At 41.5% G+C, this 13,297-nt stretch overlaps 1 protein-coding gene across 1 annotated transcript in view; it reads left to right on the top strand.

Moving 5' to 3' along the window:
• The first annotated feature begins 266 nt into the window (after positions 1 to 266).
• MPP4 (MAGUK p55 scaffold protein 4) overlaps positions 267 to 13,297 on the top strand; it is a 65,755-nt gene continuing 52,724 nt past the window's right edge. Inside the window, exons 1-5 of the mRNA XM_044304461.1 lie at positions 267 to 348; positions 2,581 to 2,702; positions 7,501 to 7,578; positions 9,096 to 9,173; positions 10,307 to 10,438. Coding sequence (XP_044160396.1) covers positions 267 to 348; positions 2,581 to 2,702; positions 7,501 to 7,578; positions 9,096 to 9,173; positions 10,307 to 10,438 — 492 coding nt within the window. The remainder of the gene's footprint in view (positions 349 to 2,580; positions 2,703 to 7,500; positions 7,579 to 9,095; positions 9,174 to 10,306; positions 10,439 to 13,297) is intronic.

The following is a 13,297-nucleotide window of genomic DNA, read 5'->3' as shown; positions in this document are numbered from 1 at the left end:
TGGAATTGAACATGTGTGACCTGCTCAGTAGGAAGATGCACACAAAACTATACAGGTTGAACACCAGGGGGCACCACTATTATGAAATAAAGGAAATCTCAACTGGAACATTTTTTTTATAGAAATTTAAATAACGAATGTAATTTGTTTTCAATGCGGAAGGGGCTACCACTTTAATTACTTTACTCTGTATAATATGCATACAAACAGAACAACAAGCTCATTTATTTTTCAGTTCATCCTGTTGGTTTGATTGGCTGGTTTGGATGGTTCATCCACAAAAGGCTGGAGAGTCTTTGAAAATGAGGGAGACCATGGAAATGAATCCTGGATGTCTTCAAGAAAATGGTAGAATTTCATATATTATTTTGATTATCTGAGGCTGTTATCATTTAGATCTTGTACATGCCCTTATAGTTGATTTTGGGCTCAGTAAAAGCCTTCTAAACAAGCGCCTATTCACATGTTATATGCTTAGTTGGTGGGCAGTATGCCCATGCATCCATGTAAAAGGAGTTTAAAGGCCGTGGACACCTTTAAGGGTATTTCTTGTATTTCTGGATTCTATTTACATTGGGCTAAAAATAATGTTTTCATTTTATCTTTAGTAAAAAAAAAAAAAAAAATATTAAAATAGTTTTTCTTCTACAGCCTTCTGCTTTGCTGCATCTGCAGACTGTTTCTTCTCCTTCTCACCGAATTCCGTCAGAGAGCTGCTCTGCCGGCTGGATCTGTAATTCATATCTTTATTTGCCTCACAGCTCATAAACACCTCAAAGAAATGTGTCACTAAAACTTTTATCTGCCAGTTAAAATCACATAGTAGCACATATCCTTATTTTCTAATTGGTTTTTATTTTCTCATTGAAGATTTTTATTCCATTTCTGAACATGATTATGGGGGCAGCCATCTTGCCTAAGCTGTTCTTAACTGCATCGAGAAAGCATAAAAAACAATTGCTTTACGGAAGCCCCATGGTCCATAGATGCAATGGTCGGGGGGAGGGGGGGAACCTCATTGATTTCTATGGGAAAGTCTCCTAGGCACGCTCTGTGACCTGTGCAGAGGTCATTGTACAAGGAAAGAATAGATAAGCTCTCACAATCATCTATTGTGAATGGTGGATCCTGTCTTATCTATACACAGAGGTGATATCATTACAGGTAGGATTAGAATGACAGATAAGCAGGTAACTGCAGTAAAGTGATCTGTATAGACCAAGAAGTGGCACCTATGATTAGGCTTAGTGGACAGTGTGAAAACTGCAGGATTTTGTTTTATGTTAAAATATAGATATTAACATTGAAAAAAAAAATAACAATCAAAATTCTTTAAAAATACGTTAAACAGAAAAAAAAATTCCTGATGACATTTCCTTTAAGCTAAATTATGAGGACATGTACATTTTGCTTTTTAAAAATACATGAAAAACAAGTTACAAGAAAAGATAATTGCCCATGCAGTATTTAAAACAACACATTGATTTAACATGTGTTAACTGTAAAAAAAAAACATGAGCTATCATGGTAAAATAGTGTTTTTTACTATGTGTTTATGAGCCCTTTTTAAAAAGCAATACAAGAGCAACATGTAAACCCACCTTTATCAGTTTGATAAGAATTTACCGTACATAAGTTTTTATAAGCTGTTAGGGAAATAAAGGTAAGGGCTTCAGAGCAGCTCTCCAACTTAGGCTACTTTCACAGTAGTGTTTTTGCTGGATCCGGCAGGGTTCAGCAAAAACGCTTCCGTTACTTATAATAATACAACCATCTGCATCCATTATGAATGGATCCGGTTGTATTAGCTATAACATAGCCAAGACGGATGTGTCATGAACTCCATTGAAAATCAATTGGGGACGGATTCGTTTTCGATTGTGTCAGAGAAAACTGATCCGTCTCCATTGACTTGCATTGTGGGCCATGACGGGTCATCCGTTTTGCTCCGCATCCTTATGACTCGATCTCAATACCGGAAAACATTAACGCTAGTGTGAAAGTAGCCCAATTCACTGAGAAGGAACAGTGTGCAGATGCAGTAAAACCCATTGACTTTCAATGGAGTTCATGACGGATTTGTCTTGGGTATGTAGATAATACAACCGGATCCGTTCATAACGGATGCAGATGGTTGTATTATAAGTAACGGAAGCGTTTTTGCTGAATTCCATCGGATCCAGCAAAAACACTAGTGTGAAAGTAGCCTTAAGGAAGTAAGATTCAAGTGTAATCACTTACAAAACAAAAAATTTCTGTTTGGCTGGAGCTTTTTCTAAATTTGTTGCCTCATTCAGACGACCTCTCATGATTTGCGGTCTGCAAATTGCAGATCCCGTCTGTGTGTCTTCCGCAATTTGCGGAACAGGCATCCCATTATAGAAATGCCTATTCTTGTCCGCTTGTTCTTAATTGCAGACAAGTATAGGACATGCTCTATATTTTTGCGGGGCCACAGAACTGAACATCTTTTTCAGCCAAATTGAAACAATGGCAATTTTTTTTTTTACTTGTTCATGATGTTTTGCATATGTCAAAATAATTGCTGCCTCCACTAACCATTTACCTTCATTCTTAAAGGTCTGTCCCAGATCCTCACATTAGTTCTTGAAGAGCTGGGCCTTTTCTACCACAAAGATGTTAATGGAATTGGGGTATTGTACAGTTTGCTCCAGGCTCCATGGCTGCAGTCTTTACTTAAGGTATCTGATTTATGCTCATAAAGCTTATCCTGTACAATTCTTTTAATTCAGCATCCAATAATGCAGAAGTTCTCATGGCACGCATTTCTGGCAAAGAATTGCTGCTTGGACCTCATGCACACAACTATGCAGAGAGTACATCAGGGCATGGACTGCAGTATGAGCTTTTGTAAGGGGGGGGGCACTAATGTCAGACACACAGTATTGTCCTCTTTTTACCTCTGTAATATGACAGATGATGCTATGTTCCACAACTTCATGTGAAATCCAAGTCTTTCCAGGTCTAGAAGCTGTATTTGTAGCAAACTCAAAATGATGGCCACTGGCCATATTTCAAACAAGATATGAAACATCTTCATTTTGGCTCATTTCATCTTTTGAAGTTTTGCAGATAAAGCTACCCATACATGTTAAAACGTTATACCAAGAAACATGCCTCAATAATGGCCCCAACCTTCAAAGTGTCAGGAGATAATCAAGGCTATTGGTGCCATCGGTCTCCATGTTCCTTTGTTATTTCTACCACAACCCAGCAAAAACATTTGACCCCTTATGGGTATATTCACACGAAGCAGCTGAGGTGCAGTCAGACCCGCATGTGAAAAAAATGCATGTGGTTTTTGCCATGGTGCAGAGTGGCCTGAACAAGGAATGTGTTTCACCCGTAAAAAAACATGCAGCCAACTACTACGTTACAGTTCATATGCAGTTCTAAAGAGGACTCCTGAAATGTCTGTTGTAGTAAATAATTGTATTTTTGCATAAAATAGCAGTTCTGGAGCATTTATTCTTATGACTATGTGCTGTGCCATTCCTCTCTTATTCCTCTTAGAGGATTATGAAATAAGGTGTCACCAGTTGGGGGTGTCTCCCTGCACAATCTGACACTGTCCAATCAGTGCTGTCAGTGGCAGACTATTCAGGGACCCCCCCCCCCCCCCTCCAAACTGGTAACAGCCAGTCACACATTTATTCATAAACTTCTACTAGGAATAACAGAGGAAGGGCTCAACACAGAGTCATAAGAAAAGAAGTCCCAGAATTGTTTTTATATCTGGAATGCAAGTAGTTACTAAAACTGACACATCAGCAGTGGTTACAAGTCCTCTTTAAATGTGTCGTATGTTATGAAGTAAGGTATTGAAAATGAACATTATTGCACAACTGAGGCAAGTTTAAAGGTTATGTACACCTTTGAGGGCAATTTTTTTTAAATTATTACATTATATTCATGTTGAGATACAAATCAGTTTTTTAGTAAAAATGTTGAACCTCTTTCTCTGTATAGGCTTGAGATTCTCTAGTAGCATGATGTGTGGTTTTACGGTCTTCCGTCAGGCAGCTCAGATAACGACTCCTTATCTCTGACCTTATAAACACTCCTTATAGCACAATTCTTATGTTAAATATGTAGCTTAAATGTGACCTTGGTAATTTAGAGATAAGGTTTATTAGATGACTGCCACAAAGTTAAAATACGATTCACACAGCTAGACCGTTAACCCTTTGTGACAGAACAGTTGAATATTTTTAAGAAAGAGCAAATAAAAAAATGAGGAAAATGCAATTGTGAAAAAATTGCCTCCAAAGGTGTACATAGCCTTTAAATTAAAGCATATCAACAGACATGTCAGGAGAGGAGACAGGTCATCCATAACTGCACCTCAACCACCATAAATGTATACAGCAGTACAGCCCTGGTACTTGCCGGGGCTGACATCATCTGTACTACACAGCCCTGGCAAGCAGCGGGACTACACTGCGCAAGTGCTTATTCCCAAACTGCCAGCGCATATGTGAGAACACAGGGCCAGGCAAGATTACATTTCCCCTGCCTGGCTCTGTCGTTCAAAGTTATGAGGAGGGACTGAACACCATAAAAAGCACAGCTTTTGGTACAACGGTGATGCTCTCAATTGCACCAAACAGCTCATTTGCATGCTGGCACTGATTGGGATGTGGGAAAAAGCTTTGCAATCGGGAGACAAGAGCACATCCAACACTTGACTTGGATTACTGTGGAGGCAGGTGGTGACAGATTCCCTTTTAAAACTGCACTGGCCATACCGTAGATTTCGGCTGAATCATGGCCGTGTCAGTCTTGTCTTGTGTGGCCCTACCACAAGAGGCCAATGTGATTGTTGTGATAGAGTATATACAGTATACAGGTCCTTCTCAAAAAATTAGCATCTTGTGATAAAGTTCACTATTTTCTGTAATGTACTGATAAACATTAGACTTTCATATATTTTAGATTCATTATACACCAACTGAAGTAGTTCAAGCCTTTTATTGTTTTAATATTGATGATTTTGGCATACAGCTCATGAAAACCCAAATTTCCTATCTCAAAAAATTAGCATATTTCATCCGACCAATAAAAGAAAAGTGTTTTTAATACAAAAAAAGTCAACCTTCAAGTAATTATGTTCAGTTATGCACTCAATACTTGGTCGAGAATCCTTTTGCAGAAATGACTGCTTCAATGCGGCGTGGCATGGAGGCAATCAGCCTGTGGCACTGCTGAGGTGTTATGGAGGCCCAGGATGCTTCGATAGCGGCCTCAAGCTCATACAGAGTGTTGGGTCTTGCGTCTCTCAACTTTCTCTTCCCAATAACCCACAGATTCTCTATGGGGTTCAGGTCAGGAGAGTTGGCAGGCCAATTGAGCACAGTAATACCATGGTCAGTGAACCATTTACCAGTGGTTTTGGCACTGTGAGCAGGTGCCAGGTCGTGCTGAAAAATGAAATCTTCATCTCCATAAAGCTTTTCAGCAGATGGAAGCATGAAGTGCTCCAAAATCTCCTGATAGCTAGCTGCATTGACCCTGCCCTTGATAAAACACAGTCGACCAACACCAGCAGCTGACATGGCACCCCAGACCATCACTGACTGTGGGTACTTGACACTGGACTTCAGGCATTTTGGCATTTCCCTCTCCCCAGTCTTCCTCCAGACTCTGGCACCTTGATTTCCGAATGACATGCAAAATTTGCTTTCATCCGAAAAAAGTACTTTGGACCACTGAGCAACAGTCCAGTGCTGCTTCTCTGTAGCCCATGTCAGGCGCTTCTGCCGCTGTTTCTGGGGAATGCGGCACCTGTAGCCCATTTCCTGCACACGCCTGTACACGGTGGCTCTGGATGTTTCTACTCCAGACTCAGTCCACTGCTTCCGCAGGTCCCCCAAGGTCTGGAATCGGTCCTTCTCCACAATCTTCCTCAGGGTCCGGTCACCTCTTCTCGTTGTGCAGCGTTTTCTGCCACACTTTTTCCTTCCCACAGACTTCCCACTGAGGTGCCTTGATATAGCACTCTGGGAACAGCCTATTCGTTCAGAAATTTATTTCTGTGTCTTACCCTCTTGCTTGAGGGTGTCAATGATGGCCTTCTGGACAGCAGTTAGGTCGGCAGTCTTACCCATGATTGCGGTTTTGAGTAATGAACCAGGCTGGGAGTTTTTAAAAGCCTCAGGAATCTTTTGCAGGTGTTTAGAGTTAATTAGTTGATTCAGATGATTAGGTTAATAGCTCGTTTAGAGAACCTTTTCATGATATGCTAATTTTTTGAGATAGGAATTTTGGGTTTTCATGAGCTGTATGCCAAAATCATCAATATTAAAACAATAAAAGGCTTGAACTACTTCAGTTGTGTGTAATGAATCTAAAATATATGAAAGTCTAATGTTTATCAGTACATTACAGAAAATAATTAACTTTATCACAATATGCTAATTTTTTTAGAAGGACCTGTATATGTATTATCAATGTCAGTGTGCACACATGGCTGTAGAGAATGATATATAGCCCCGTAAATGGTAGATAGTCCAAAAAGCACATAGTATCGGAATGTGAAAAACAGGCATATAAACAGCTACATAGGGAAATTTTGTGCATTACACAGGGTGGCCCACAAAAAAGTAGCCCCCTTCCAGCGATAGTATTACAAGATGAACGAGCAAGTGTATTTTTTTAATTTTATTTTTAACTACCCACAAGTCATAAAAGATGGTGGAAGTGGTCTCCCCGTTCAGGTCTCTGCATCTTTGGGCAGGTCGGTTTATGTTGGCTGATACTGCTTGCGATGCTGCGGATAGTGTTTGCGATGTTCTCCTTGACTTCATCCAGGAGATGTGGATTGTTAGAGGACACTTTCTGTTTTAAATTTCCCCACAGATACAAATCACATGTGGTCAAGTCTGGGGAACGTGGTGGCCATAACCCCTTTCTCACAGTTTGCTCCTCTGTAAACAGTTCATGAACCCGCGCCAGTGAGGTCCGTAAGGGTGTGGCATGTTGCCGTTCTTGAAAAATAAGGCCATTTTTTCTTCTGCAGCATCACTAAAGAGCTGAAAGCATCATCAGCCAACATAATCAGACGTGCCCAATGATGCAGATACCTTAATGGGGACTTTTTCAGCATCGTTTGTGACTTGTGGGTAATTAAAAAATACAGTCCACTTGCTTATTCATCTTGTCCTTGACTAAGGAGGAGTAGTGGTGGTGCTGGAGAGATTAGGCCTTATGATAGTGTACGGTATGTATATGTATTGAATATATATTAAACCTAAAAGCCACTAGCATCTTATAATGGCGAGTTATTGTTTAGGTCCTCCAATCCTCCATCTATACTGATAGCCTTCTATCAGAGTTCTATATATACACACTGTATGTTTGTACCAACATGCAGACATGTTAGTGTTCCTCTGTCATCCTGCTCCATGTTACATAAATTATGAAAATGTATTGTTATGTATTAAGTTCCAGGCGGATATCCTGCGTTATGTCTTATTACAGGTGCATGATTGTCTTCATCAATATATAAGGAAGAGGCCTGTGCCTGTTGTACCAAAGGCTCGTGCTTTATGCAGTGAGGTTAGTTCCAGTCATGTCTTCCATAATGATGTGCAGTCTGATGCTGCAATAGCGTCAGTTACTCCACTCCTTCTACCCCCTCTTCTGGCTAGCATGCCGGCAGTAGAAGAGGGGGCAAATGGAATGGAGCAAAATAGGACTGCAGTGGGATCAGGCTACGTGCAAGGCTTGTATATAGTTTATTACAGGTCTGCATAGAAGCTGTAGATACAAAACGGTTGGAGATTTTAAATCCTAGCTGTATGCAAAGTTGCATAAAAAATTTTAGCTGCCAAAAATGTCCCAAAAATGCATATAATCTTTAAAGGGGTTGTCACACTTCAGCATATGGCATTTATCATGTAGACAAAATTAATACAAGGCACTTACTAATGTAATGTGACTGTCCATATTGCCTTCTTTGCTGGCTTGATTCATTTTTTCATCACATTATAATCTGCTCGTATCCGTGGTTACGACCACCCTACGCACTTGCAATAGTGTGCAAACACGGCCACTACTGCTGGATTGCAGGGTGGTCATAACTCCTGGAAACGAGCAGTGTATAATGTGATGAAAAAATGAATCAAGCCAGTAAAGGAGGCAATATGGACAATCACAATACATTAGTAAGTTTGTCTACATGATAAATGCCATTTGGTAAAATGAGACAACCCCTTTAACTGTTATGTCCTGTAGCTATAGATTGATACGTCTTTTCTTAAAGGGGTTATTCCATGAAAAGTATTATTATGCAATGAACAGTGCATTTTTCAAACTATTAATGCAATACTCATGCAATAAAATTATTGTTAGTATAGGTAACATTGTTTGAAATGTACATTATGTTTTCCTCTCTGACTGCGCTCCCTGCTGTATCTTGTGGCTGAAATTCTGGTCCACCTTCTCCTGCATTCAGTGGAGCAACATACTCAATAACTGCCCTGCTCCAGAGCTAACTGTGATGCACTCCTGGGAGATACAGGTGCTTGATCACATAGGTGCTACCCACTGAAAGAAAGGGAAAAAACATGTCCTCCAGATATGTGAGTGAAGAAATATAAGGAAATTTGAAAATTACACTGGAAAGCAGCATTTTTTCATTGTTAAAGGAGTTTTCTGAGACTTTCATACTGATTACCTATTCTCTAGATAGGTCATCAGTATCTGATCGGTGGGGGTCCGACCCCCGGGACCCCTGCCGATCAGCTGTTTGAGAAGGGAGAGGCATTTGCAGTAGCTCCACATCTTTTCCTAGGCAGAGTGATGACACGTTCAGGGGTCACGTGGCCCCACAGAAGTGAGCACAATACCAAGCCGCTATACAATGTACAGATCTGTGCTTGGTGAGCAGGGAGAAGGCCGTAGCACTCACAGGAGCACAGGTGTCTTCTCAAACAACTGATCGGCGGGGGTCCTGGCTGTCAAACCCCTACCGATCAGATACTGGGATAACCCCTTTAATCACCTCCTGGGCTTGCACATAAGAGTGATTTTGTGAGGTTGGTACTTAAATCACAAATGTTATATCTTGACAGGTGGCTGATGTGCTGCGAGAGTTCCGTTCTGCTGACTCTCGTGAATTAAGACATCTTTTGCGAGGACCACATTTTAAGGCAAGACATTTTCTAGGTTCGCTTACTAGATGTGTTAGCGCAATTTCAGGATGGGTACATTTTAATAATATAAAAAAATATAACAATGTCTGTTAACTAATTTCCCAGTGCAGCAGTAATTTCTGTGTCAAAGGCTAGGACTACTTGCAGCCAAGCGACATAAGATTGCAATGTCGCGCTGCTACATCAAAACCAATGGCAGTGAACATAGTGGATTTATTAAATAAACGGCAGTACAGTCCAAACCAGTAAGCATATACAGGTAACCAACCCGAATAATAACCTGTGCAGAGAAACACCAAGAGGACAGCCAGTGACCAGGCTAAAGTTATGCACAGTATTAGTCCATGTAACCTGGTACCTAGGGATGAGACGTCAGGATTTCCAGGGTCCGATCCAAGGTCATACACGAGACAAACTGTTCAGCAAAGATGAGGCATCCAGAGGCAGTCTCTAGAGATAAATCGAGGAAGGCAGAGGTCATGCACAGGTAAGTCTGGGAGAATATGAACTGCAACCTACCCCCGGGTTGTCAAAACAACAGTGGGCATTGACCAGCCAGGGAGATCACGTTTTAAGTGCAATGTGTCTATTCCTCATAGGTCATATCCTAATCCATGCCTGCCCTCTAATCTACTAGAATTTGCGTACAGATATTTTCCCCGTCAGCGGCTGGTGTAGCGAATAAGATGCGCATACGTTCGGCCGCGTATCCTTTTGCGAACCTCTTCTCAAGCGCGCACGTGGTTGCTGGAGCGGCCCAGCATGAATACACGATCGCGTCGACACGGACACCGGAACGGAATCCGCAGGTGACACCGGAGACAGGACCGGCCGCTGCGTGCCGCCACCGATCCGGTCAATCTGCCTCCGAGACCCCGGCGTTCTTCCCCTCCGGCGACCATGCGGACGCACTACCGTGTCTGCCCGCAAAGGAGTCTGAACCGAAGACTTCCCAGGCACATGCGTGACCTGTCCCGCTACTCCAACGGGGTCCCCCTCAGGCCGAGCCCCACGAGGACCCTTAGAGGCCCCAGTGGATCGCGGAACAGGAGAGTGTCTTACAGATATAAAGTATCACTTGGCCTATCCTACCCCCTATGTATGCATAATTACTTTGTTATTGATCTCAGGCACTGCTGTCTGCCCACGATACAGTGGCACAGAAAGATTTTGAGCCCATTCTTCCTCCACTACCAGAAAACATTCCTGAGAATGAGGAAGCCATGAGAATTGTGTGTCTGGTGAAAAACAAGCAACCTCTGGTAAGAGAAACTGGGGCGAACTTCTGATGTAATTTTGTTTATGAACTGGACCAAAAGTGTGCATTTTGTTTTCTCCAATTATTATGGCTTATACTGCAATTAAATATACACATTTTGGAGGGTTGTATGTAAAAATATGAAATGCTGCAATTTTCATATCTACCACTAGGTGTCATAAAATCTGAAATATACCTTACTGTATGTGTAAGCAGGAACATCTTTGCAGCTGCTGTAAAGTGAGCATCTCGGCACCACAAAGCAGAACAAAATTTAGCATTGCAGAACGAGACATTATCATATTTTTTTCCTATAATATTTTTAAAGGGTAGTACAAACTGTACAAGCCTCTCAAGGTTGTAATCCTTTTGACAGTTTTTTTTTTTTAAACTCTTTCTTATTTGTTTGGGTAGAAGGCAGTTCATTGTACCAATAAGTATTAAAGCAGACAGGCAGATGGAAGCTACGTTATATCTGAAGTTTTATTTGGCATAGTGCTTTGACTTCAGTGTTTAACTTCATTGTTGGGTTGGTCTTGCAGGCATTTGAACTATTCCTAGAATTCACGGCATAACGATCTATTAATAAGAAAACACCAGGGTCTGTTTGCTCCCAGTAGAGTGAGTTCAGCTTAAGATAGTTTATCCAAAGATCTTGTGCTAGCTATGGAATTTCCAGTGTTCTAGATTCGAGAAATAATGAAGCAATGTTGGGTGGTCATGTCGGGTGGGTTTATAGACTGGAACATTATTACTTGTAGATAATGATAAGTATTTAGTTTTTCACAACATCATGTAAGAAACTACAAACATGTTTCACCTTTAAAAGGCTCCTCTAATTTCATCTTGTTCTACAGAAACCCTTACGTTACAGGCATACCTGATGGCCCTTATGTGCAGTTAATAGTAGCTATGTAGTAAGCTTCTAAAATAAAAATAAAAACTTCTACAATATTAAAGCAATTTTTTAAATAGCCACAATGAAAATGTTTTACCTGTCTAATGAATTTACGTTAGCGCGAAGTAGGGGTAGGATGCAACATAGGAAGGCTGCAGGATTAGACTACACCAGGGGTCAGCTATCTCCGGCACTCCAGCTGCTGGAAAACTTCAACTCCCAGCATGTTCAATTCACTTCCATACTGTGCAAGTATGGATGATGGGAGTTGTATTTTTGCAACAAATTGCTGACCCCAGGACTACACTGTTTGAATATAGCCTGTAACCACGGACACCCATAGGTCTGCATAGGAGCTATAGACAGTAGAATATTTTTTTTTTTATGAAAGCTATTTTAAGAGTTGATTCTTCTTTGTGTTGAATGCCTTGGAAATAGTTGAAAAAAAGTAGAACTGGCTTAGTTGCCCCTAGAAACCAATCGGATCACACCTTTCATTTTTCAGAGCTTTTTTGGAAAATGAAAGGTGGGATTAGATTTGGCAGATTTTGTTGTTCAAGCAAAGTTGGCTGAATTATCTAGGAGGTAGCGTAACAGAGTGAAAGCTATAGAAGACGAGCTCATGCCATGCAACCTTGTCTGTGCTGTGTATACACTACTCCTAGAATATACATTTCCCACAAGTGGTCAAATATTTAATTTGCGGACTGTTTATAGAGACTTTAAATGGATCTTTAAAAAAAAAGCAAGGATTTTGAAATACTTCTGTAGCTTTTCAGTGTGGTTTCAAGGGAACCTGTCAAAATGAAATGCTGTTTGATCTGCTGAGCAGATTGATGTGTAGTTTTGTGGGAAAGAATTCATAAGGAATCATTACAAGTATAACTTATTCTCTGCTGTTTCGGTTATGGATCAGAGAGTGTGGACCTACAGTGCCTACTGACTGGTTTGGTTTTGGCCTAAACCCCAAGGGTGTTATTCTGTCTCTCCCCTGGTATTTACCCTTCAGCCCATGTACAGGCATCTGGCCTTCACTGCAGGGAAGCAACCAGACCAATAACTCCTGGGATAGTCCTGGTGTAGTTGGCAGCTGACCCACAGAGGTTAGGGGCTCTGGTGCAAGCACTAGAAGCTCAAGATACAGAAAATGCACCAAAAATGCAGGCAAATCCCACAGGTGAGTTCCAGACAACACACTAGAAGTGTAGATGGTAGGAGACACCAATGGTAGGAGAGGCAGGATAAACAGGCAGGCAAGGTGAATACTTGGCAGGATCACAGACGAGGTAGATGGACAGGGTTAATTTAAACACAGCCAGAACCGAAACTGGAATACACAGGCAGGTCAGTTTTGAGCTGAAGCACAGACAGGAACAAACGCAGGATAAACACAGGTAAATCGCAATAGCACAAGAGTATTAGAATACCTTTGCTAGTCACCAGGGAACTAAATCTAAAGCTCAGGTGTTCCCCGACTGGGTAGGGTGCCTTAAATACCCAAAGGCTCCTAGCCATTGGCTTCGGAAGGATTTGGAAGGGCGCTCACTGGCCATTTAAGAGGCCTGGAGGTGAGCATGTGCGAGCCCTAAGAAGACAGGTGCAGTAGCACAAGGCAGAAGCATGGAGGCAGCAGCATGGTGAATAGTGCGGATATCATGCCCGAAGTGTAGAGCAAGGCAGAGGGGGACATAGACAGGTGACCTATCAGTTCCAAGCTTCGGAGTCCAGTGGGTGGTCTTACTCAAAGAGTGACATCCTTTTTATGTATGAGATGGCTGCCCATCACTGACTATGATTGCCCACTCGACTCCAAAGGCGTCCAAATTTGTATTGCATCAATCTGCTCAGTTCCTGCTCCTCTGTAACATGCTTCCTGAAGAACAGGCACCATGTTTAACATGACCGGATCCCTTTAAGCTAAATCCACATAGCCATTACTTGTTGTTTTGGTAGTAGCTGGACATT

Source organism: Bufo gargarizans, chromosome 8 (assembly GCF_014858855.1).
Source record: "Bufo gargarizans isolate SCDJY-AF-19 chromosome 8, ASM1485885v1, whole genome shotgun sequence".
Taxonomy (NCBI): Eukaryota; Metazoa; Chordata; class Amphibia; order Anura; family Bufonidae; genus Bufo; species Bufo gargarizans.
The sequence above is the reverse complement of the archived record's forward strand: the minus strand, read 5'-3'. Positions and strand labels throughout refer to the sequence as shown.